This window comes from Stegostoma tigrinum, chromosome 15, assembly GCF_030684315.1.
Source record: "Stegostoma tigrinum isolate sSteTig4 chromosome 15, sSteTig4.hap1, whole genome shotgun sequence".
NCBI classification, from domain to species: Eukaryota; Metazoa; Chordata; class Chondrichthyes; order Orectolobiformes; family Stegostomatidae; genus Stegostoma; species Stegostoma tigrinum.
The window spans coordinates 3008908-3035166 of record NC_081368.1 but is presented as its reverse complement, the minus strand read 5'-3'; the positions used below and the strand labels follow the sequence as shown (position 1 = coordinate 3035166).

Sequence of the window (26259 nt, the reverse complement as noted above, 5' to 3'; positions counted from 1 at the left end):
GTGCAGTTGTTTGTTGCGAACTGAGCGGAGGTGTTCTGCAAAGCGGTCCCCAAGCCTCCGCTTGGTTTCCCCAATGTAGTGGAAGCCACACCGGGTACAGTGGATGCAGTATACCACATTGGCAGATGTGCAGGTGAACCTCTGCTTAATGTGGAAAGTCATCTTGGGGCCTGGGATGGGGGTGAGGGAGGAGGTGTGGGGGCAAGTGTAGCATTTCCTGCGGTTGCAGGGGAAGGTGCCGGGTGTGGTGGGGTTGGAGGGCAGCGTGGAGCGAACAAGGGAGTCACGGAGATGTGGTCTCTCCGGAAAGCTGACAGGGGATGGGATGGAAAAATGTCTTGGGTGGTGGGGTCGGATTGTAAATGGCGGAAGTGTCGGAGGATAATGCGTTGTATCCGGAGGTTGGTAGGGTGGTGTGTGAGAACGAGGGGGATCCTCTTGGGGCGGTTGTGGCGGGGGCGGGGTGTGAGGGATGTGTTGCGGGAAGTACGGGAGACGCGGTCAAGGGCGTTCTCGATCACTGTGGGGGGAAAGTTGCGGTCCTTGAAGAACTTGGACATCTGGGATGTGCGGAAGTGGAATGCCTCATCGTGGGAGCAGATGCGGCGGAGGCGGAGGAATTGGGAATAGGGGATGGAATTTTTGCTGGAGGGTGGGTGGGAGGAGCTGTATTCTAGGTAGCTGTGGGAGTCGGTGGGCTTGAAATGGACATCAATTACAAGCTGGTTGCCTGAGATGGAGACTGAGAGGTCCAGGAAGGTGAGGGATGTGCTGGAGATGGCCCGGGTGAACTGAAGGTTGGGGTGGAAGGTGAAACCACACATTAACGAATACCAGTCACGGTTGGATATAGAGCAGTCTTTCCGCCGTCTTCGCCTCCACGCCTACTTCTTCAACCGGGAACCCAGCCCTCCTTCCACTGACCCCTTCACCCGCTTCCAACACAAGTCCTGCTCCTGGACACCACCCCCAGGCCTCCTACCCTCCCTCGACCTCTTCATCTCCAACTGCCGTCGAGACATTAACCGCCTCAACCTCTCCACCCCTCTCACCCACTCCAACCTTTTCCCCGCAGAACGGGCAGCCCTCCGCTCCCTCTGCTCCAACCCCAACCTCACCATCAAACCCGCAGACAAGGGTGGCGCAGTGGTAGTATGGCGCACTGACCTCTACATCGCCGAAGCCAGACGCCAACTCTCCGACACCACCTCCAACCACCTCCTCGATCATGACCCCACACCCGAGCACCAAACCATCATCTCCAACACCATTCACGACCTCATCACCACAGGGGACCTCCCACCCACAGCCTCCAACCTCATTGTTCCCCAACCCCGCACGGCCCGTTTCTATCTCCTTACCAAAATCCACAAACCTGCCTGCCCTGGTCGACCCATCGACTCAGCCTGCTCCTGCCCCACCGAACTCATCTCCACCTATCTGGACTCCATTTTCTCCCCTTTGGTCCGGGAACTCCCCACCTACGTCCGTGACACCACCCACGCCCTCCACCTCCTCCAGGACTTCCAATTCCATGGCCCCCAACACCTCATCTTCACCATGGACGTCCAGTCCCTGTACACCTGCATTCCGCATGGAGATGGCCTCAAGGCCCTCCGCTTCTTCCTATCCCGCAGGCCCGACCAGTCCCCCTCCACCAACACTCTCATCCGCCTAGCTGAACTCGTCCTCACACTCAACAACTTCTCTTTTGACTCCTCCCACTTCCTACAGACTAAGGGGGTGGCCATGGGCACCCGCATGGGCCCCAGCTATGCCTGCCTCTTTGTAGGTTACGTGGAACAGTCCCTCTTCCGCACCTACACAGGCCCCAAACCCCACCTCTTCCTCCGGTACATTGATAACTGTATCGGCGCCGCCTCTTGCTCCCCAGAGGAGCTCGAATAGCTCATCCACTTCACCAACACCTTCCACCCCAACCTTCAGTTCACCTGGGCCATCTCCAGCACATCCCTCACCTTCCTGGACCTCTCAGTCTCCGTCTCAGGCAACCAGCTTGTAACTGATGTCCATTTCAAGACCACCGACTCCCACAGCTACCTAAAATACACCTCGTCCCACCCACCCTCCTGCAAAAATTCCATCCCCTATTCCCAATTCCTCCGCCTCCACCGCATCTGCTCCCACGATAAGACATTCCACTCCCGCACATCCCAGATGTCCAAGTTCTTTAAGAACCGCAACTTTCCCCCCACAGTGATCGAGAACGCCCTTGACCGCGTCTCCCGTACTTCCCGCAACACATCCCTCACACCCCGCCCCCGCCACAACCGCCCCCAGAGGATCCCCCTCGTTCTCACACACCACCCTACCAACCTCCGGATACAATGCATTATCCTCCGACACTTCCGCCATTTACAATCCGACCCCACCACCCAAGACATTTTTCCATCCCCTCCCCTGTCAGCTTTCCAGAGAGACCACTCTCTCCGTGACTCCCTTGTTCGCTCCACACTGCCCTCCAACCCCACCACACCCGGCACCTTCCCCTGCAACCGCAGGAAATGCTACACCTGTCCCCACACCTCCTCCCTCACCCCCATCTCAGGCCCCAAGATGACATTCCACATTAAGCAGAGGTTCACCTGCACATCTGCCAATGTGGTATAGTGCATCCACTGTACCCGGTGTGGCTTCCTCTACATTGGGGAAACCAAGCGGAGGCTTGGGGACCGCTTTGCAGAACACCTCCGCTCAGTTCGCAACAAACAACTGCACCTCCCAGTCGCAAACCATTTCCACTCCCCCTCCCATTCTCTAGATGACATGTCCATCATGGGCCTCCTGCAGTGCCACAATGATGCCACCCGAAGGTAGCAGGAACAGCAACTCATATTCCGCCTGGGAACCCTGCAGCCATATGGTATCAATGTGGACTTCACCAGTTTCAAAATCTCCCCTTCCCCTACTGCATCCCTAAACCAGCCCAGTTCGTCCCCTCCCCCCACTGCACCACACAACCAGCCCAGCTCTTCCCCCCCACCCACTGCATCCCAAAACCAGTCCAACCTGTCTCTGCCTCCCTAACCGGTTCTTCCTCTCACCCATCCCTTCCTCCCACCCCAAGCCGCACCCCCAGCTACCTACTAACCTCATCCCACCTCCTTGACCTGTCCGTCTTCCCTGGACTGACCTATCCCCTCCCTACCTCCCCACCTACACTCTCTCCACCTACCTTCTTTACTCTCCATCTTCGGTCCGCCTCCCCCTCTCTCCCTATTTATTCCAGTTCCCTCTCCCCATCCCCCTCTCTGATGAAGGGTCTAGGCCCGAAACGTCAGCTTTTGTGCTCCTGAGATGCTGCTTGGCCTGCTGTGTTCATCCAGCCTCACATTTTATTATCTTGGAATTCTCCAGCATCTGCAGTTCCCATTATCTCTGATACCATCTATTAAGACCCTGCTTTTTTAAAATTACGATTAAAAGTACCTGTTTCATTGAAGGTTGAGGTTAACCCACTGTCTGACATGACTCTGACAACACCTTTATGTCACCCTCCTTTATAAAAGCTGTTTTAATATTTTAGCTCATCAGGATTTTCTGAGCTGCAATTTTGTTACATTGCTAAAAAGGAATACCACCCAATCGACTACTCCCCATTCGTCATTCGCTAGTATTTGAGATAGCCTCTATTTCCTCATTAACACTTTTTGATTCAAGTAATAACACTCAGTTATTGGTTCTCGTTAAATTTCTGAGTATACGTGAACTGTTTTGATTCAGAATCTGTTGTATTTCTATCGATGAAGGGGAGCTAAACATGGCATTCTGAATCTCTTTATCTTGATTTACCTTTGTTTCAATTTTCAACAATCCTATCTACAATGTGAATTTCTAAGTCATTTCTCCTTTTCTATAGATTTTTGTTCTTCCTGTCTAATTTTATCAGCCTGTGATCCAGTCCAGTCATGAAACAATCCAAGATGTCCTTTCCAAAATGGAAACTAATGCCTTTCCTGTGAGACGTGTTGGGCTAACTAGCTTATGGTTTCCTGTTTTCTGTCTCCCTCCTGTTTGAAATAAAGCTCTTCTGAAAGATTATAATCAATTCACCTACTGCCTGTGCTGTCATTCTTTTTAACATCTTATGATGCAGATCAGTGGTCCTGGGAACCTATTAGGTTTTAAATCCAATAATTTTCCTGGCACCTTTCTCCCAGTGATTGTAAAGTTCAGTCCTTCCGATCTCCTTTTGATTTTCAATTGTTTTTGATAAGTTTTCTCAGCTTTCTAGAGTGAAGACAGATGTAAAATATCCCTTCTGTGCCTCCACCATTTCTTTGATTCGCATGATCATTTCTCCAGACATTTTTCTTGAGGACCGACACAAGCTTCAGTCACTGTTTCCTTATTTAAACACTTACAGCAGTTCTTGCGACCTGTTGTTATTTAACTAACTGGTTCTCTCTTGTACTCTGCTTTCTGTTTCTGTTATCTCTTTTGCCACTCTGTATTGGTCCTTAAAGTCTACCCAATTGTCTGACCTACTGCTAATCTTTGCAACCCCATCCATTGTGTTGTACAGCATAATATTATCCTTAACTTCCATCAATCGTATCTCCTTCACAGTGAGACTTCTATTTTCACTGGGATAAACCTTTGCTGAGAATTATTCAGTACTTCCTTAAGAATCTAGCACAGAAACTCTATACTCTCACCTTTCCAATACATTTGGAAAGACAGAGTTTGGTTAGGTGTAGTCAGCATGGCTTTGTGCGTAGGAGATCATGGCTTGCAAAATTTGTTGGAGCTCTTTGACGAAGTGACCAAGAAGGCTGATGGGGGCAGCGTGATAGATGTCGTCTGTATGAATTTCAGTAAGGCCTTTCATAAGGTTCCACATGGTAAGCTGCTCTGGAAGGTTAGATCACATGGAATCGAGGGAGAACTGGCAAATTGGATGCACAATTGGCTTGATGGTAGGAAGCAGAGAGTAACAGTGGATGGATGCTTGTCAGACCGGAGGCCTGTGCCTAGTGATGTACCTCCAGGGGTTGGCGCTAGGCCCATTGCCGTTCGTCATCTGTATCAATGATTTGGATGAGAACGTACAAGGCATGATTAATAAGTTTGCGGATGACACTAAAATAGGTGGTACCATGGACAGCAAAGAAGGTTATCAGAAATTGCAGCAGGATCTTGATCACCTGGGGAAGTGGGCCAAGAAATGGAAATGGAGTTTCATACAGATAAGTGTGAGGTGTTGCATTTTGGAAAGTCAAATCCAGATAGGAGTTTCATGGTGAATGGTAGAGCCTGGAGTGTAGTGGGTCCACTTCAGGATCTCAGGTGCACGGTTCTCTGAAAGTGGAGTCACATGTAGACAGGGCAGTGAAGAAGTGTAGAAGTTGGGACGTTATGTTGCAGTTGTGCTTGACATTGGTGAGACTGCACTTGGAGTATTGTGTTCAGTTTTGGTCACTTTGCTATAGGAAGGATTTTATTAAGGTAGAAGGAGGGCAGAAGAAATTTACAAAGATGTTGCCAGGACTCAAGGGACTGAGTTATAGGGAGATGTTAGACACGCTAGGACATTTTTCTTTAGAGCGTGGGAGACTGAGGGGAGTGTCTTCTAGAATTGTATAAGATCATGAGAGGCATGGATAGAGTGACTGGGGTTGGGGAATCGAGGACTAGAGGGCATCAGTTTAAGGTAAGAGAGGAAAGAATATATGAGAATCAGAGGGTGGTATGCATATGAATGAGCTGCCAGTGGAAGTGGTTGAGGCAGATGCATTAACAACATTTAAAAGGTGTGGATAGGAAAGGTTTAGAAGGATGTAGGCCAAGTGCAAGGAAGTGGGGTTGACATGGATGGAAAGTTTTGTCAGCATGGACCAGTTTGGGCCAAAGGGCCTGCCTCCGTGCTGTAGCACTCTATAACCCATTAATACCCCAGTGTTCAGTGCTCCATAAGATGAAATGTTGCAACTGCATCTCAGATTGATCAAACTTCCCCTTCTATGTTTCAACAATGTTTTAAATTAAAGTTCTTTCCTGAGTTGCAATGCCAATATCAAATGTTGAGCTTTCTTGAGTCAAGTGATTGTTATTAATTGTTTAGATTGTAATCTTTAATGTAGGATGTTAATCTTCAGACTGAAATGGAGCCAAATCTGAATAAGTGTCACTGGTTTTTAAGTTTGGGACTTACTTAAAAAAGGGTTTAGTTAAAGAATATCAGAATGGCTTTGTTGTGTTAAAATACAAATGAAGCATCAAATTTGCCCAGTAACTCTTTGAATGAAGATGGGGTTCAAATTGTAAATGTGAAATTCAAATGGTCTATTATCAATCACAGAGCACACTAGCCCAGAGCACAGTGGATGATGGGACATTGAGCAAATATAAGGAGGAAATAGATTTTTAATTAGTAATAGGTTATAAAGAGCGGGCAGGAAAGTAGAGTTGAGGACAAGAGGAGATGAATCATGTGCCATTGATTAGTAAAGTAGGCTTGAGGGGCTGAATGGCCTGTTGCTGCTGGCCCTTATGTCCTAAAGTGAATTTCTATCATTTGTAACTGGTTCTTCTTCATAATTGCCCTGTTAGCCTGACACTGAATGTTGGAAAATCACAATCCAGAGTTCTGTCAGGGAGATGGCAGTGAACCACTGAGTGGAGAATGTGTTGATTAGGGATTGACCTGTTAAATGGACTTAAATACTTTGGACTCAGAAATTGGAGAGATGACGTTGAAATTTGCAGGTGACACTGAATTAGGAGAGATTTGACAAATAATATGAAGGACTAGTTCAACAAAATGACAGGCAAGCATAAATTAGCCTTTAGATTGGGCAGATGAATGACAAACAAAATTCAATGTAAGACCGTAACATAAAGGAACAGGATTTGGCCATTTGGCCCATCAGGTCTGCTCTGCCGTTCGATATGGCTGATAAGTTTCTCAATCACATTCTCTTGCCTTTTCCTATAGCCTTTGACCCTCTTACTGATCAAGAACCTGCCTATCTCTGCCTTAAAGTCACTCAATGACTTGGCCTCCACAGCCCTCTGCAGCAATGAGTTTCACTGACTCAGCACCCTCTGCCTGAAGAAATTCCTCATCAGCTCAGTTCTAAAGGGTCATCCCTTCACCCTGAGGCTGTGCCCTCGGGTCCTAATCTCTCCCTCTGGCGGAAATATGCCCACTCGATCCAGGCCTCTCAGTATTCTGTAAGTTTCAATCAGACCCAGAGTCCTCAACTGCTCCTCATATGACAAGTCCTTTTTTCCCAGGATCATTCTTGTAAATCCCCTCTGGACCCCCCTTCCAATGCCAGCACGTTCTTCCTTAGCTATGGGGCCCAAAACTGCTCTGAATATTCCAAATGCGGTCTGACCAAAGCCTTATACAGCCTTAACAGTGCATCCCTGCTCTTGTATTCTAACCGTCTTGAAATGAATGCCAACAATGCATTTGCCTTCCTCACTGAACCCGCTTGTTAACTATATCAGACTCGTGAACTGGTACTCCCAAGCCCCTTTGTGCTTCAGATTTCCAAAGCCTTTTCCTGATTAGAAAATAGTCCACGCCTGTGTCCTTCCCACCAAAGTGCATAGCCTCATGCTTTCCCATGTTGTACCCTATCACGTCTTTACCCACTCTCTCAGTCTGCCTAAGTGCTTTTGCTGCCTCCCCACAATGAAGATTGTCAGGGTTCATTCAGTCGGATGAATAAGGAGGCAGTTAATCCATGAAAAGTAGAAGAACGGAATAGGCAGGGGCGCAGATTCTGAAATGAATAAGGATAGGGAGAGATGGTAATGAAACATCTCCACACCTGACCCCTCACTTCTTGGCTGTTTGCAACAAGATGTTTATTTTTATCGAGAGTCTTGTAAAGAAAAATCTTGTGACTTAGTAATAGGTGTGATGCAGTCTTTTTGGTAAAGTTGAAAGCAGTAAAGAAGATTGTTTATCCACGCACCATCTGAAATCTGCATTCAGTGAATACACTCATGTCTCCACACACACAGATGCACAAGGGGAGGCAATGGCCCGGTGGTATTAACACTGGTCTGTTAACCCAGAGACACAGCTAATGCTCTGGGGAACCAGGTTCAAATCCTGCCATGACAAGTGACAGAATTTCAAACCAACAAAAGTCTAGAATTAAGAATCTAATGATAACCCTGAATCTGTTGATTGTCAAGGAGGAAAAACCCATCAGACTTGCTAATGTCTGTTAGGGAAGGGAATCTGTCACCTTTACCTGGTCTGGCCTACATGTGACTCCAGACCCACAGCAGTGTGGTTGACTCTTCTGGGCAGTTAGCAGTGGGGAATAAATGCTGGCTGAGCCAGTGATGTCCTCATCCTGTAAATGAATATAAAAATCACACATGCACAAGTAAGACTGCATTCCAGAGAATGAAGCATGAAATTAAATTGTCAACAAAGTAATAAGAAACAAATCCCAGTGTTCAATAATTCTTTAAGACCCATGAGTTGCAGGAACGCATCAGTTCTCATGGGTCTAGGATGAAAGGAGGGTGGAAGCATCAGAATTTCCAAGTGAGGTTGTGGCTGATTCGAGTTGATCTACTCTTTCAAGATGAGACTGAATTAGTTACCTTCGCCTTTCCTGGGTTGACTAGCTATGAGGCAGCATTCCTGGTTTCAGGAATGGTTCCCACCCCTTGTCCTGATGACTTCTCAACTGCTCTGTCTCTGCCTGGATTTTGGAAAAATAAGATTAATTACCTGAAGACAGATTTGATCAGGTAACATTTGATTAATGCTTCTATTGTCCAGATGTAGGATTTGGAATTATGGTGCACACCCAATGGGGCATAATGATGTCTGTTCACATCAACTGGTGATAAAACTGGTATCTCTGCATCTCCCTTTGTTAAGCAAAGCAAAATACTGCAGATGCTCAAAATCTGAAACAGAGAATGTTGGAGAAACTCAGTAGGTCTGGCAGCATCTGTGAAGAGGAGAGACAGAGAGTTAATGATGCAAGAACAGCTTGAATTGTTCAGAACCTGCTTTGCCATGGGCTGAGATTGCAGGCAGTGGGCTGGAGGTGTTATTTGCTTCACCTTGAGCTTTAAACCAGTGCTGTGATTTGCACAGTGAGATCCCAGCCTGGAGTATCACAGTCAGTGGATGTCTGTGCATACAGAAGCTCCGAGGCTGCTTGTTTCTCAGCAGTAAGACCCTTCAACACCGAAAATACTGTAACACTCCTTTAATTCCGTACATGCCGAATGCAGCTCATGGGTGTAGTGTTTGGGACTACACCCTTAATTAACAAAATCTCTGCTGGTGTCGTCTGTTTTACTGATGTCAGTCATGTGATCAGTTTCATCATTACAATTTACATGAATCGCATGAAATCATAGGGCATGCAATTTCTGATTAATTTTAAATCAATACTCAGATTGGACTCTGCAGATCTAATAGATACATAGATAATGAGACGTTAGGTTATTCTAATTGATATACAGTGAGTGAAGTTTGAGCTAATTTTAATAGATACAGAGATAGTGGAGCTCCAAGCAATTTTAATGGATTTCCAGAAAGTAAAGCTCTGGGTTGTTTTGATAGATACAGGTGGTGGATCTCAAGATGATTTTGAAATATACAAAGGCAGTGGAGCTCTCACTCGCCTTTAATAGTTGTACAGAGGATGAAACTGTTGGGAACTTTATTTGCTATAGAGAGAATGAAGGTCTCAGAAATTTTATTAGATATATAGATAATGAAGCTTTAGGTATTTTTAATAGCTACACAGATAGTGGAGCTTGAGGTAATTTTAATGGATACACAGATTGTAAAGCTCCAGGTAACTTTAATAGATATAGAGAAAATAGTCCTCCAAGTAATTCCAGTAGATATAGAGATATTGGAGCTGTAGATAATTTTATTACATTCACAGATTCTAAAGCTCCAGGTAATTCAAATCGATGTACGGATAATGAAGCGCTAAGTAATTGTAATAGTTATTTAAATAGTGGAACTCTGGGCAATATTAATAGTTATTCAGATAATGAACCTGTAGGTTAACTTTAATTGATGTAGAGGAAACGGTCCTCTAAATAATTTTAGTAGACACAGAGATATTGGAACTTTATATAATTTTAATACATACACAGATACTAAAGCTGTAGGTAATTCAAGTAGATACATGGAGAATGAAGCTCTGGATATTTTAATAAATTTACAAAGGGAGGACCCCTGGAGTCATCACACGGAAACAGACCCGTTGGTTCAAACCATCCTCGCTGACCAGAGCCCCAAAATGAATTAGCCCCACCTGCCTATGTGTGGCCTGTAACCTTCCAAACCTTTCCCAGTCATGATAAAAACCAAAAGAACTGTTTGGTGAATCAGGAACAAAAACAAAGTTGCTGGAGAAGCTCAGCAGGCCCAACAGCACTTGAATTAGAATCCCTACAGTGTGGAAACAGGCCCTTCGGCCCAACAAGTCCACACCAAACCTCAGAACATCCCACCCAGACCCACCCCCCATCTCCCTGAACACAATGGGCAGTTTAGCATGGCCAACCCACCGAACCTGCACATCTTTGGACTGTGGGAGGAAACCCACGCAGACACGGGGGAGAATGTACAAACTCCACACAGACAGTCACCCGAGGGTGGAATCGAACCTGGGTCCCTGGTACTGTGAGGCAGCAGCGCTAACCACTGAGCCACTGTGCCACCCTAAATCAGGAAAATCAGAGTTAACATTTTGGGTCTGGTGACCTTAACTCTGATTTTCCTTCAAAGATGCTGCCATGCGGGCTGAGCATTTGGCAGCAACTTTGTTTTTGTTTCTTTCCCATTCATGTTCTTATCTAAATGCCTTTTAAACGCTTTAACTTGTACCTGCATCCACCACTTCCTCTAGAAGTTCATTCCACACACGAACCCCTCTGTAAAAGAAAAAGTTACCCCTCATGTCTTTTTAAAATCTTTCTCCCCCCACCTCAAAAATATGCCCCCTGGTCTGGAAATCCCCTTGAGCGCTGGCTAAGTTTAATACACACACGGGGAGGAGAGCTCTAGTTAATTTTAGAAACATCAAAATTAGGAGCCAGTATAGACAACTTAGCCTTTCAAACTTGCTCTGCCATTCAATATGATCACGGTTGTTCATCCAGCTCAGTACCCTCTTCCTACTTTCTCCTCATATCCTTTGATCCCTTTAGTCTGAAGAACTATTTTGACATCTTCCTTCAAATTCTCACCACTCTCCTGCTGAAAAAGATTCACTTTGCTTCAGTTCCAAATGGTCTACCCTGTATTTTTAGAACGTAAGCCCTGGTTCTTGACTCCACTGTTATTGGGAGTATCCCTCCTGCTCCTGTTAGAATTTCATTGATACAATGAGGACCTCTCTCACTCTTCTAAATTCTCGGGTACACATTCTAACCAATCCAATCTTTCCCCAGATTTCAGCCCCTCTATCCCAGGGATCACTGGGAAACATTTGCACGCTCTTAATAGCCAGAATACTCTGGACAAAACTGCACACAATATTTCAGGTGTGCTATCACCAAAGCCCTGTACAATTGCAGCAAGACGTTCCTGTAGCTGTCCTCAAATCCTCTCGCTATGGAGTCCAACATATCATTTGCCTTCTTCATGGCCTCCTGCATCTACATGCTTGCCTTTAACGACTGGGCTACATGGGTACCCAGGTCTGGCCGTACCTCCCCCTTTCCCTGCCATTCTGATAACAATCAGACTTCCTGTTTTTGTTATCAAAGTGGATAACCTCATCCTTATCCACATGACGCTGTGTCAGCCATGCATTTGCCCAGTCACTCAGCCTGCCCAAATCACACTGAAGGATCTCTGCGTCATCCTCACAGCTCACCCTTCCAGCCAGCTTTGTGTCATCTGCAGAGTTAGAGGAATAACATGTAGTTTCCTCACCTAAATGATTAATATATGTTGTAAATAGCAGGGATTTGTATACATACATGGATAATGGAGGTTTAAGGTGATGAAGACAAATTTAAAAAGGACCTGAAAGGCAACTTTTCACGCAGAGGGTGGTGCGCACATGGAATGAGGTGCCAGAGGAAGAGGTGGAGACTGGTACAATTATAGGGATTGGAGGGATATGAGCCAAATGCTGGCAAACAAGATTAGATTTATTTATAGGACATCTGGTCAAAATGGATGGGTTGGACCAAAGGGCCTGCTTCTGTGCTGTATGACTCTGCGACTCTATGGCTCTGTGGTCAATTGGTCTCTCCATAGGTTGCCAAAAATGCACATGACTGGCTCTGGCTCTGCACAGAATAACTCATGATGACACATGCCTCCGGAAAGGTTTTATAATGGTGCATTTTAACCTCCTGAACAGCCACGATGAAACCAAACCACATGAAACCTCCATTCCCCATGTATATGTACAAACCCCTGATATTCACAGCAGATATTCATGATTTAGAGCCAGGGAGCAATGGATGTATACATCTTGAGAATCCCCCTGTTTCTATGACCTCCATCTGGCCCAGGATCCTGCAGCTTCAGCGCAGGAAGGGACAGAGACAAGCTGTTGCCCGCACTGACACGGGAGCAATGCTGCTCTGAGCCACTGGAGGGCCACCCTGAGGGAGTACTACACCTTGTGACCCAGCCCAGAGGACTTGCTGCCCCTTCAGAGAGCCAACATGGAGAAAGTACCATCACCAAGCGTGTGCCACACCCTTGGAAATAAGGCCTGGAGAGGGTGCTGACCTCCTGCAAGGGAAGTCCAGGAGGAACACTGCACTGCCAGAAGACCAGCACTGTGACAACTCTAACCCAATGGAGGGCCAACATGGAAGGTGACCCACTCTGCTAGAAATCGGCTTAGAGGGAATGCTGCCATTGCATTTATATAGCAGTTCATGACCACAGAGCTTCCCAATACATTTTGCACCCAATTATTGATTTGTTGCAGTGTAGTGCCTGGTGTGATGAAGAAACATAACAGTTTGTATACAAACAGATGACACAAACAACAGCATGTTATCTGATCAGGCCATCTGTTTCAGGGACAAACATTGGCTGGGAAACTCATGAGAATTTTGCTGCGGCTGCACCAATGATTTTTTATCGAGTGAAACAGAAGAACAGGAGGAAATACTCCATTTCTACAGAATGCCTGTCTGACAATGGTAGTTGTGTCACACTGAAGAAGGAGCAGACTAAAGAACTCATGGATTACACCCAGAATGAAGATTGAGAAGAATGAAGCTTGTCTTTCTAGAAAATAAAAGACTAACACAACACTTGACAGATATCTTTGGTTTTAAAGTTCTCCCCTTTGTGTTCTTGTTTCTACAGTCTCACTTCTGCTGGGCTCTGTGATCTCCTCCAGCTCCACCACCCCTGGGATATCTATTATCCTCCAATTCTGATCTCTTACATGTTCCCAATTTAGCTGGAGACCCAGCTCCATGGGCCCGAAGATCAGGAATTTGCTCCCATACCCTGTCTGGCTCTTTTTTCTTCGAAAATGCTCCTTAGACATTCCTCTTTGATCAAACTTCTGGTCTCCCGTGCCTAATATTATACGCACTGCTCAGTACCTGATTCCCTGTCTGTGCATTCCTACAAGATTTTGGTACTGCAAACATTATTGTTGGGTGCTTGTTATTGCTGTCTTTTAATTCTACTCATTGATGTGGTCATCTCAGGCTGGTCCAGTATTCATTACCCATCCCTAAGTGCCCTTGAGAAAATGGTAATGAGATGCCTTCTAGAACCAGTACAGCCCTTTGGGTATAGGGGCGCCCATAACAGGGAGGAAATTCCAGGATTTCCATCCAGCGACAGTGAAGGAGCGTGGTTCACTGTTCCTCTCGTTCTTTTTCATTTCAACCTTCTTTCTCATTGGTCTATTCACCCGGGCCCCACTTCACTTCACTTGTTGAACCCTTTCGCTGTCCAGCTCATAGCTTTACTCAGGGAACAACATGGTGAGTGAGGCGGTGAGGGTCAAAATCCTGCTGAATAACCTCTTCCTGCCCCTAAATCCTGTGTTCCTCAGGAATTACTCATGGATGGGAATGCTTGGCTTTGGTCCCAGAGTAAGCACGAGGAGTGGCTCAAGTTTGTTGAGAACGGTATATAACACTGTACTGTGAATCAGATAAATTCTATAGACTAAAAGGCTATGATTGTGTCATAAATGAAATGATAAAAATAGAGGTTTTCTGGGATAATTTGGAAGGGAAGATTCTAGAAAAATCAAGTAAGAACAGATGTGCTAAGTGGCTTATCAAATCAGCCTTTCAAATGAAAATCTGGTTCCAGGTCTCCTGGCACAGAGAGCTGTTATAAATTGGCATCCTCAGAGCAACAATAATAGAATGCAATATAGCACAGAAACAGGCCCTTTGGCCCACTGAGCCTGCACTGATCCATGTTGGAGAAACTGAAAGGTGTAAAGTGGATAAACTACCTGGACCAGATGGACTGTGAAGCGAATTAACATTTTTGGTCCCTGCACCCACAATTCAACTCTTCAATCTAGACTGGGCACTCACCAGCTTATTTGGCACCGTAGCCCCTCACCCACCTGCTATACTGTTAGACCATAAGACATAGGAGGATAAATAGGCCATTCAGCCCATCAAGTCTGACTTGCCACTGAATGAGATCATGGTTGATCTGATAATCTTCGACTCCACTTCACTTTTCTGCCTTTTCCTCATAACCCTTGATTCTGTCTCTGATTAAAAAGCAATCTCCCTGGATAGAAATATGTTACTTGAGAGAATTTTGAATCTCGAAGAAACATGCTTGAAATTTCCTCATTCTGGACAACATCTCTTTATCCATTCCACCCGTGACTACCCAAAGCGGAGTGAGATGATCCATCTGTGCCAATTCTATAGTCATGGATCTGCACAGATAAACTGGTCTCTCTTAAACACAAATGGGGCAAGTGACAAAGCCACCCATTGCACTGAGGGGTCAAAAGTGGTTGTTGTGGAAATGATGACCCCTGTTTCTAGATTCGACCCTGACAGAGAGCATCATCCCGATATCCACTGATCAAGAGTTTTCAGGACTTTATGTTTCAATCAAGTTTACCCCTGAGCGAAACCATAAATGTTCATTAAAGCAGTCATTTCAATGGAACTTGTCTAATCTTCCAGCAAAATGTCGGAGAAAATCAGGTAAACATGTATTTAGACATTTATCTTCAGTGAAGCTGCATATAAATAGAAGCTGTTTCTGTTCTTATTGCCTCTCAAGTGCTGGATGGTGAAATCTGCTCCTCAGTTAGCATGATGTATACTACAGTTTTATTTTGTAATTCACTTGTGGGCTATGTGTGCCACTGGCTGGGCCCAGCATGTATTCCCCGTCCCGAGTTGCCCCTTGAGAAAGTGGTGGTGAGCTGCCTTCTTAAACTGCTGCAGTCAATATGCTGGAGGGAAACCCACAACTCCCTGAGGTTGGAAATTGGTGTTTATCGGATCTATTGGAGATACTCGGGGTGGATTAATGGCCATCAATACTTCTTGGAAAGATCAGTCTGTTACTGATCCTAAATGGGAAGCGTATTGACATAAGAACTAGGAACAGGAATAGACGATTCAGCCCCTCCATTCGACGCTACCACTCAACACAACAATCTCAGCCTCGACTTCACTTTCCCATCCACTGGTTTTCTCACTGGAGGTCACCCATACAAAGTCTTGACAGAAAGTTTGCTCTTTCATAATGAAAAAGTCACAGGGTGAGTCCCAGACTGGAGGCCATCGCGATGGAGGTGAGCCCTTTGCAGACTGGAAGCCATGCCTTGGGTTTTGAAGCACAGTGTGGTCTGCGGACTTGGTGCTAGCACTGACTTGGTGAAAAGGACTGTAATTTGAGTAATTTTTCTAAAAAATACTCTCTTATTCTTATTGTTGAGTTTATTTATTAGTCTTTCAATTCTGTAACAGGCGCTTAAGCATCTGTACCCAGGTATCCTGTAAGATTGTGCCATAAGCAGCAACATTACAGACTTTGCACTTCACTCAATTGAGAGCACATGATAATAGAGCTAATTCTGATTCTGATTTTTAAACAATAAAGTTTATCATATATTACAGAACATCATATCCAGTCATTCATTTTTTAATATCACAAATGTCTTCACACAGCTTCCTTGGTTTAAAGCAGAATCTTTTTCCCAAGGGTGGTCCACAGAAAGCATGTTCTTTATAAATTCAAAACAAAGTTAATTGAAAGTGAAGATTTTATATTTGAAAAGTGCACGTGTAGACCAAGTACGGTAAGATTTAAAAGGACTGCTGGGCCTGAGACTACGGGATCTAACAGCCCTAAATCCTTGAAAATTGAAAAGGTTATACACCAGAACATGACATTGTTGGTGCCGTTAGTCAAGGCAAACAGCACAAAGGATCATAATATATTGCAGCAAAATTAGGCCATTTGGCCCATCACGTCTACTCTGCCATATGATTGTGGCTGATATGTTTCTCAACCTCATTCTCCTGTCTTCTTCCTGTAGCCTTTGACCCCCTTACTATTCAAGAACCTATCTATCTCTGTCTTAAGACATTCAATGACTTTTTTTTCAAACCCCTCTGTAGCAATGAATTTCACAGATTCACCACTCTCTGGCTGAAGACATTCCTCCTCATCTCAGTTCTAAAGGTTCATCCCTTCACTCTGAGGTTGTACCCTTGGGTCCTAGGTGCTCAACTAGCAGAAGCATCTTCTCCACATCCACTCTGTCCAGATCTGTAGGTATCCTGTAAGTTTCAACAAGATTACCCCTCGTCCTTCTAAACTCCACTGAGTACAGACCCAGAGTCCTCAACCGCTCCTCATATGATCAGTCCTTAATTCTTGTAAACCTCCTGTGGACTCTCTCCAATGGCCACACATCCTTCCTGAGATAAAGGGCCCAAAATTACTCACAATATTCCAAATGCGGCCTGACCAGAGCCTTGTACAGCCTCAGTAGTACACCCCTGTTCTTGTATTTTAGCCCTCCTGAAATGAATACAAACATTCCTAACTGCCAACTGAACCTGCATGCTAACCTTGGGAATCCTGAACTAGAATGCCCAAGTCCCTTTGAGCTTCTGAAGCCTTTCCCTGTTTAGAAAATAATCCATGTCTCCATTCTTCTTAACATGTTCCTCTTCTTTGCCCACTCTCCCAGGCTGTCCAAGCCCTTCTGCAGATTCCTGGCTTCCTCAACACTACCCTGGTCTCCACCTATCTTTGTATAATCTGAAAACTTGGCATCAATGCCCTCAGTTCCTTCAGCCAGATCATTAATGTACAACATGAATAGTTATGGGCCCAGCATGGACCCCTGCAGAACTCCACTACTCACCAGCTGCCATCCTGAAAAAGACCCCTTTATCCCTTCTGTTGGCATCCTCCAACCATACCACTATCTTGCCCACAACACTAATGGGCTCTTAAACAAAAACAGGAGTTGCTGGAAAAGCTCCGCAGGCCTGGCAGAATCTGTGAAGATAAATCAGAGTTAACGTTTCAGGTCCAGTGACCCTTCCTCAGAACCTGTCTCAGTCCTGAAATATTGACTGTGATTTCTCTCCACAGATGCTGCCAGACCTGCTGAGCATTTCCTGCAATTTCGGCCTTTGGTCCTTCAGAGATGTCTGACTCGGCAGTGAAATTTCTGGGCTATTCTGAAACAGACAGGAGAGTGACAGTGATTGGAGAGCTGGCCATACTGTAATAGAGAACTGAACTGGGGGTCAATGACAGGACTCTTCTGTTGATCTGTAGGATTTTGGCATTTGGGATAATAGTGAGAGAGGGAATACAGTGAAAGGAAGCAGAGTGGATTGAAAGAGGATAATACAGAAGCCTGGTCGGGGTTAATCTGATTTCTAAGAAAGGAGACAAGGAAAAACATGTGGAGAAACATGATCGATGAATGAATCACTGAGAGGTAACATGACAACCAATTATCCCCAGAAGACAGCAGAGAGATAGAAAGAAATGCTAACTCAGAGGACATTTTGTGGCAAGGAATCACAGAGTTGCTCGAATGAAACCTTTTATTTAACAAAAAAAAACAGTGTTAAGAACACAGAACTGAACCCAGACTCCGTAAGACAGTTTTCAGATCCCTTGAGGCAACCTTTTTCTCCCAGAAATATCTTTTTCCTCCCTGTACCAGGTTATAGGTAGCTACTGGGGGGACAGAAGTTTCCAAATGATTCATTTCCAAAATACATTCAGCGATTTAAGAAAAGCCTGCCTTTAATGTGCTTTTTAAATCAAAACAATTGTGTTCATTTGAAATGATGGAAAAGGCTGTAATTGAAGAATCAGACAAAACATTTTTCTCGTGTCTATTAAAAAAGGAAATTTCATCTCTTCAATAGTTCTGTTCGACTCAGGCCTACATATTGTTCGGGGTTAGTTACTGTGTCCTCCCATGTAGTGACTTGATTCATTCGCCATTGACATATTTTCAGGGCTGTTTTCAAGTTCTCAATGTTTTTGTCAGCTCCTCGAGCTCCTATCCATCACCTGGGGGGGTACCAATGTGTGTTACGTTCACTGGCAAGAAAATGCACTGTGACCTTGTTGCACAGACCCTTTGGCGTTCCTTTTTATAAACTTGTTGCTCATTTTTGCAAATTGTTCCAATAATTCTGGCATGAGTAATCGACGGGAAATGTGTTGTAATTAATATTTGTGGAGTTAGGCTAGAAGAGAGAAAACAAGAATTAGAAGCCATTACTTGCTGAAATTGGTGAGTCATGAAGCAGCCAGAAAATAATTAATTAACCTTTGTCTTTTTACTCTAATTATTTCCTTCAATAAATATCTTGCTTTGCTTTTCCTGGATTTGATTGCTGTGTATAAACTAATGAATACTGTCATCTGAAAAGCTTGTTATCTGTGAACTTAATTAAATACCAACTGTTGTGTTGGCAGAAGCTGAACATTTTTAAAATAAACCTAAAGAAACTGGAACAATAAATTTGGGAAGATGAAGCATTTCAAAACAGCCATGTCTTACTCAAAGCAGACTTATTTTGTGTCATTCAGACTCTTTGGATGACCCAGTGCAGTTCACAGCCATTGAAACATATTTGACGTGTCCTTCCTGCTTTTTAATTCACTCATGTGATATGGGTATTACTGGCTGGGTCAGCATTTATTGTCTGTCCCTAGTTGCCCCTTGAGATTGAACAACGCTTCTTATCACTCAGCAATTTTCTAAATCTAGACATTTCCTGGCTTTCTGATGCTTAGGCACCTGTTGAGCTTTGTGAACTATTTAATGTGGTCTCATCCAGATGGCAGAACAGTGAAATAGCATTTTAGAGTCTGACATTTAAGGAGTGGTTTTGTGGTCTGGAATTCCTGAAGTGGATTGACAGCTGTAGGGAATGAATCGTGGCAGAAATGGGAATTTGTGGGTGAGGGGGAAGGTTATATATCAAGTATTATCATTTTACATCAATGTCCCCTCTCTAACGCTCAGACTGGTAATTCTCTCTGTTCCTTTTGTTGGTTTATGTCCACTGACAATTCTTGAGTCTTTGGTATAACACATTTTTTTGTTGCAGCATGATGACTTGTTTAAGTTCCTATCAAGTTTTTCTTTTCAATCAAATTTCTCTCTTTCCACAGCTTTATTCAACCTCATACCAGTGGGGCTTCGGGTTGTTGCCATTCAGGGTGTGAAAACAGGACTGTATTTGGCAATGAACAATGAAGGTTACCTTTACACATCAGTAAGTACTGAACCCAAACAATGAAACACAGCGGCTGTGGTGTTGAACTTGTAAACTCATGCTGGGAGAATAATCTTCCATGTCCTTGCTGGTTATGGGGGCATGTCCTGATATTCAGAGAAGTCTGGTTTATATGGTTTATTCCTGATAAATTGGTGCTCCAACCATTGAAACACACTTTATTTGTCAAAATGTTAACACAATGCCATTGGTTTGCTGTTGCTTTGTGACTCATTTCTGACATGATAACATCTTCCCAATGTCATGTTGTGCCAGAGTTGGCTCAGTCCCTCTCCCTTACCTTTAACACTTCAGGTGTTTACCAGTTGATGAGACATCTAGCGTTGCTGGATCGTGCTTAATGATGGCACTGTGAGAGGACAGGGACAGCAGTCAAAACATCCTGAAACCACACAACGAATGAAGTTATACCCGAGAATGCCTTCATCAGCAATGCAGAAATGATCTTTTGACCAATTCTGTACCCACTATGGAATCGGCTATACAATCTTGTGGATCTCATTTTGACTGTAAATGATCATGTTAATGCCACTTTCTCTTTGGTATTCTAACTCACTGGGGTAATGAACTGGAAGTCAGGCCCCACTATTCCCAGAATCATCATTGAAGTTAAGGATTTTATGAAGTACACACAGCCCCCAGTTGGTCTGATTTTTAGATCCAGGTTAATAGAAAACTTGGACCAGGTTTCTATAATGAACATGAGGTATTCATTTTATACAGGTCTTTAGTCTCTTGCTACAAGTAAACACTAATAAACCTTTTACGTATAATTCAATTAAAACTCTAATACCATTCTCAACTCCCCCTTACAAATGCTCACAGACAAACAGACAGATATAATAACTTGTAGACAGTGGGGGAAAATCTGAAAGGACTGTCTGTAATGTTTCTTTCCACATTGTATTTTTGACATGATCTTTATGACTCATCTGCTGGCAGAACATTGTTTCAGTCATCTTCCTCTGGATGCTTCACTGGTTGATAAGAGACACAAGGTGGTTGATTCATTCGTAGAAAGTCTCTGACTAACCATTAAAAGTCTCAGTAGACAACAACTGTTGAAGGAGAGATAAACTGAGTTTTGACTGTAGAGAACAGAGACTGCTTCTGAACTGGAGAACGGCTGAATACCTCCCTTTCACAACTTGTCCTCAGCTGCTCAGTTACCTGAAAACTAATTACACAGCTTATAGAATCCCAAAAGTGTGGAAACAGACCATTTGGCCCAACAAGTCCACACCAACCCTCTGAAGAGCATCCCACCCAGGCCCATCCCCTTGTAATTTTGCATTTCCCAAAGGTAATACATCAAATTTACACACCCACTGGACATTATGGGCAATTTAGCATGGCCAATCCACCCTCACCTGCACCTTTGGATTATGGTAGGAAACTGAAGCACCCGGCAGAAACACACGCAGAGAACATGCAAACTCCACAGAGACAGTTGCCTGAGGGTGGGATTGAACCTGGGTCCCTGGCACTGTGAGGCATCAGTGCTAACCACTGTGCCACCCAGGTTCTGTCATTGATGGCTGGTTGCTAGTCTGTGGAACAATCAACTGCTTGTTGTCAGCAAAAGCTACACCTATACACTCCCTCAGCTCCGAACTCAACTGCCAACCAAGCTTCAATTACAGTTTGTTAACACATTTGTGTACAGCGATCACTGTGAGTGTCAGGTTACTTCAAAATTTACAGCTGCCCTTTCAATGTTTCAAAATGGTTCTTTTTCATTTCAGTCCCCAGTTTTTAAAACATGCAAAAATGAAAGACACAGTTCTTACAGATTTTATGAAATTCCAAATAATTTGGTCAACAGAAACTAACAGACATGGATTTTGTGATAGTGGGAACTGCAGATGCTGGAGAATCCAAGATAATAAAATGTGAGGCTGGATGAACACAGCAGGCCCAACAGCATCTCAGGAGCACCAAAGCTGACGTTTCGGGCCTAGACCCTTCATCAGACATGGATTTTCTTTGTGCAGAGAGTTTAGTGACTGTACCAGTCACCATTCACAGGTGTTTCATCTTTTGGAGTAACACGGGGAAGGCATTACCCGAGCGGTATAGTTGACAGACTGTTAATGCAGACCCAGGTAATGTTCTGTGATCCTGGATTGAATCTTGCCGTAGTGGAATTTGAGTTCTATTTACAATCTGGAAATGAATTTAATGATGACCATGAACCAATGTTGAGGGGAGAAATTTAGAAAAAAATCTGATTTGCTAGTCCCCTTTAAGGGAAGGAAATCTGCCATCCCTACCTAGTCTGGCCTCCACGTGACTCCAGCCCAGAGCAATGTCGGTGACTCATAAGTACCCTCTGGGCAATTAGGGATGGACAATAAATATTGGTCCAGCTAGAGATGCCCACATTCCATAGATGAATTTTGAAAAAAGCCAAAGATAACCAAGTCAAAGATGAACAGCCTATTATAGAAACACTGTAACAAAAAAAAATCAGATTTTCAAAGCAATTTGGGCAGAGAAAATGGATTTAAACACCCTCCTGCCCAACCTGGTGTCCCCTGTTTATGGACAATCTCAAGCATGTTAGTGAACATTGTGTCAGCTGCAGTTGTACCCATAAGGAGGGGGCAGGTGCTTTGGCCCAAGAATTCCTTCCAGACTGCCAACTTGATTGGGACATCCATGGTGAGGCCTGGGTTGGCGGTGGTGGCCAGGGTCCTCCAACCCTCCTAGCCCAGTTCCTCTGGGAAAGCCACGATCAAGAGCATGGGACTGACTGGTGCAATCAGATATCCAAGATCAGCACCCAGAACATGGAAGGGTTGTGGGGGGGAGAGGATTGCCTTTCGTCCAAGCCAATGGAACACTGACTCCTTGAGATCACAGAAACACAGGCAACCTGAGAGTCTGTGAGCAACTGCTCCTCCTTTAGATATTTTCTTATCTCATGTGAAGCGATAACACACCTTTGGGGAAGGTTGGACATGAACCCAGGCTCAGAGGTAGGAACACTGACTCTGCCCAACGAGGACCCTTTGCCTGCCCACCATTTATATTTTCAGATTGGCTTTTCTAAACCCACCGCCAGCTCACCCAAACAATCAGCAAAACAAGCAATTAACAAGCACTCTGCACCTTGGCTTTTTCTCTTCTGATTTTAGTTAACCTGAACTACATGTTACATTAACAGTAAGAAAAAACCTACCCCTGAACAGGGAGGCCAGGGTCCAAGTCTCACCTGCTCCAGAGGTGCCTAATAATATCTCTGAACAGGCAGGTTGATTAGAAAAATTGATTAGTCAAAAAAGATGGGCAAACTGAATCTTGATCAAAGATAATGGGAACTGCAGTTAGGGCAACCTCTTCAGGTCTATTGCCCACTGAACTAAACAGGTTGGTATGTATCCAGGCAGTGGACTATACAGGGGCATCTCTGTCAACTGTCTGCCCTTGTTCCACAATTTCATTCATGCCCGTGTGTCCTTGGAGATACAACACACAGTGTCTACCAATGCTGTCAATGCCTTTAGAGGCAATTGGGCACCAGGGGGAGTATGGTGTTTTATCTCCTCCTCCAGCTCCATTTTGACTTAGGCCCTCTCTGGAACAGGTTGTCTCCCTCCATACACTGGGCAGCAAGAGTAAGCAACTCAGCCCCTTCAGTCTGCTCTGCTAGTCAATAAGACCAAAGCTGATCCGATTGCAAACTCCAATCCACATTTCTGTCTTTCACCTGATTACTTTTCAGCTGCTTGCTTAGCAAGAACCTATCACCTCAGTGTCCCAGCGTACTGTATGATTCAGTGGGTTAACCTGAAATTGGAATGTCAAAAACCCAACATTTCAAATCATTTTGACAAATAGCAATTGATTTCAGAGTTTCATACTCAATTAAAATTCAAAAAATCCAACTATTGTTACTTTGGTTAATGGTTCCCGTCCAATGGAAATATAAGAAAGCATCACCAGTTAAAACACACAGGATTTTATTTCTCCCGTGAAACATGTCAAGTGATGAAAAGTGGATGTGAAAGCATTTTTCACACAGAACTAATTGGTATTTACATAACACAGTAGATGGCCTTACAATTCATCTTTAAGTGTGACAGCTCTGTCTCTAGGGATTCCTCGCACTTGTTATGTAATTGGGATAATTTATATCCAGTCCCTCCATGCTCTTGTCACCGTGGTGTCACACGTTTCCAGTGAAGGTGTATTCAGATCTTCATTAGTACGAGCCTGTATTCTCTCTGAGAGTACACCTCTGTTCAGTCCACACTCAAATGTTTTCCCAAAGGAGGTTTACCTGTTAGGCTGGTCCAGGGTCCAACATCCCATCAGTCAGGATAAGCCAGAACTAGAAGCAATGTCCACAGTGAAAATATTGCAGAAGTTAGTTTGGAATAAGCCTGATTGCTGTTAAAGAAATATTCCATTAAAATTAGAGTAATCTATACTCGTGTAAGCTCTCACTGCATGATTGTGTTGACTTCACAAGGTTGGCACTGATTGTATTCTGTTCTATAAGTGTTCGATTAAATTTCCCTACATTTCTTATATTTTAAGATGGTACACTAATTAAGCAAAATGGTGATAGTATGACCTGGTGGAGTTCAGGTAGAAAAACAATCAAGATCTGATAAAACATTGGAGAAAGTTAGAGGGGCTGAATGGCATACTCCATCACCTGTAATATATTTGCATTCCAGTTAGTAACTAATGGTAATAAAAATGGAAAGAACTGTGGATGCTGTAAATCAGAAACAAGTTGTCGGTCTGGCAACATCTATGAAGGGAAAAACAGAGTAACGTTTTGGGGTCTGGTAACCCTTCCTCAGAATGGGATAAATGGTGGTTAATTGCGCAAAGTGAATAACTTAATTTCAAATCTAATCCAGAATTTGTTGAGGTCTAAAGTTTGATAAAAAGCAATGAATTTGGACAGCCTAACTGACACTGACCTAGACACCAGAAACAATGACAGCAGAACTTGGCCCTCCAACCCTGCCAAGTCCTCACTAACTTCAGGGGCTAGTGCTAACATTGCAGACCTGTCTCACAGACTAGTCAAGCAACTGACTTACTCACACCCACACAATCATACCTTACAGACAATGTTCCAGACCCCACCATCATCATCCCTGGATCTGTCCTGTATGACCAGCAGGATAGACCCAGCAGAAGGGGTGGCACTGTGGTATACAGATGGGAGGGTATTACTTAAAGAAGGGTAATGTTAAAATCAGAGCTCAGTCATTCAGAATTGAATTGCATCTTCATGTTAAAACAAGAGAATATCATAGTAATAATGGGGTCTTCAAATACCCAAATGTGGTCTGGGATACAGATAGTGTAAGGGGCAGTGAGGGGCAAGGGTTCCTACAGTATGTTCCAGAGAGTTTCCTACAGCCGTGTATGTCCAGTCGGACAAGAAAGGCTGTATTGTTGGACCTGGCCCTTGGAAATGAGGTGGGCCAAAAGAAAGATTTGTCACGGATTGTCATCTGGGGAATAGTAATGATTGCATTAGAAGGTTCAGGATGGTGCTGGAGAATGACGTGCAACACCCAGAGTGAGAAATATTGACTAGAACAAGGGATTGACAGAAAAAACTGTAACTGTTATGGGTAGCCCTCAAGGAGCAGATGGTTTGGGCACAGTTCAATTATATTTCCTCAAATGGAAAAACAAACTAATCCGTAGTTCCCTGCATGACAAAGGAGATAGAAATTAACATTAGAGAGAAAAAGTGTGCTTCTGACAGGTGTAAAACAGGAAATACAGTCGAAGGGCCAAATGGCCTCCGCCTGCTCCTATCTTCAATGAGAACCAAGTGGAATACTGAAGACCCTAACCCTAACCCTATCTCAGTCTCCATCTCAGGCAACCAGCTTGTAACTGATGTCCATTTCAAGCCCACCGACACCCGCATGGGCCCCAGCTATGCCTGCCTCTTTGTAGGTTACGTGGAACAGTCCCTCTTCCGCACCTACACAGGCCCCAAACCCCACCTCTTCCTCCGGTACATTGATGACTGTATCGGCGCCGCCTCTTGCTCCCCAGAGGAGCTCGAACAGTTCATCCACTTCACCAACACCTTCCACCCCAACCTTCAGTTCACCTGGGCCATCTCCAGTACATCCTTCACCTTCCTGGACCTCTCAGTCTCCATCTCAGGCAACCAGCTTGTAACTGATGTCCATTTCAAGCCCACCGACTCCCACAGCTACCTGGAATACACCTCCTCCCACCCACCCTCCTGCAAAAATTCCATCCCCTATTCCCAATTCCTCCGCCTCCGCCGCATCTGCTCCCACGATAAGACATTCCACTCCCGCACATCCCAGATGTCCAAGTTCTTCAAGGACCGCAACTTTCCCCCCACAGTGATCGAGAACGCCCTTGACCGCGTCTCCCGTATTTCCCGCAACACATCCCTCACACCCCGCCCCCGCCACAACCGCCCCCAGAGGATCCCCCTCGTTCTCACACACCACCCTACCAACCTCCGGATACAACGCATTA

At 44.6% G+C, this 26259-nt stretch overlaps 1 protein-coding gene across 3 annotated transcripts in view; it reads left to right on the top strand.

The window, feature by feature from the left end:
• Positions 1 to 26259, top strand: part of LOC125459073 (fibroblast growth factor 13) — a 637504-nt gene that overhangs the window by 464536 nt on the left and 146709 nt on the right. For all 3 annotated transcript variants that reach the window (XM_059651317.1, XM_048545017.2, XM_048545015.2), the window contains one exon: positions 19631 to 19734. In XM_059651317.1, coding sequence (XP_059507300.1) covers positions 19631 to 19734 — 104 coding nt within the window. The remainder of the gene's footprint in view (positions 1 to 19630; positions 19735 to 26259) is intronic.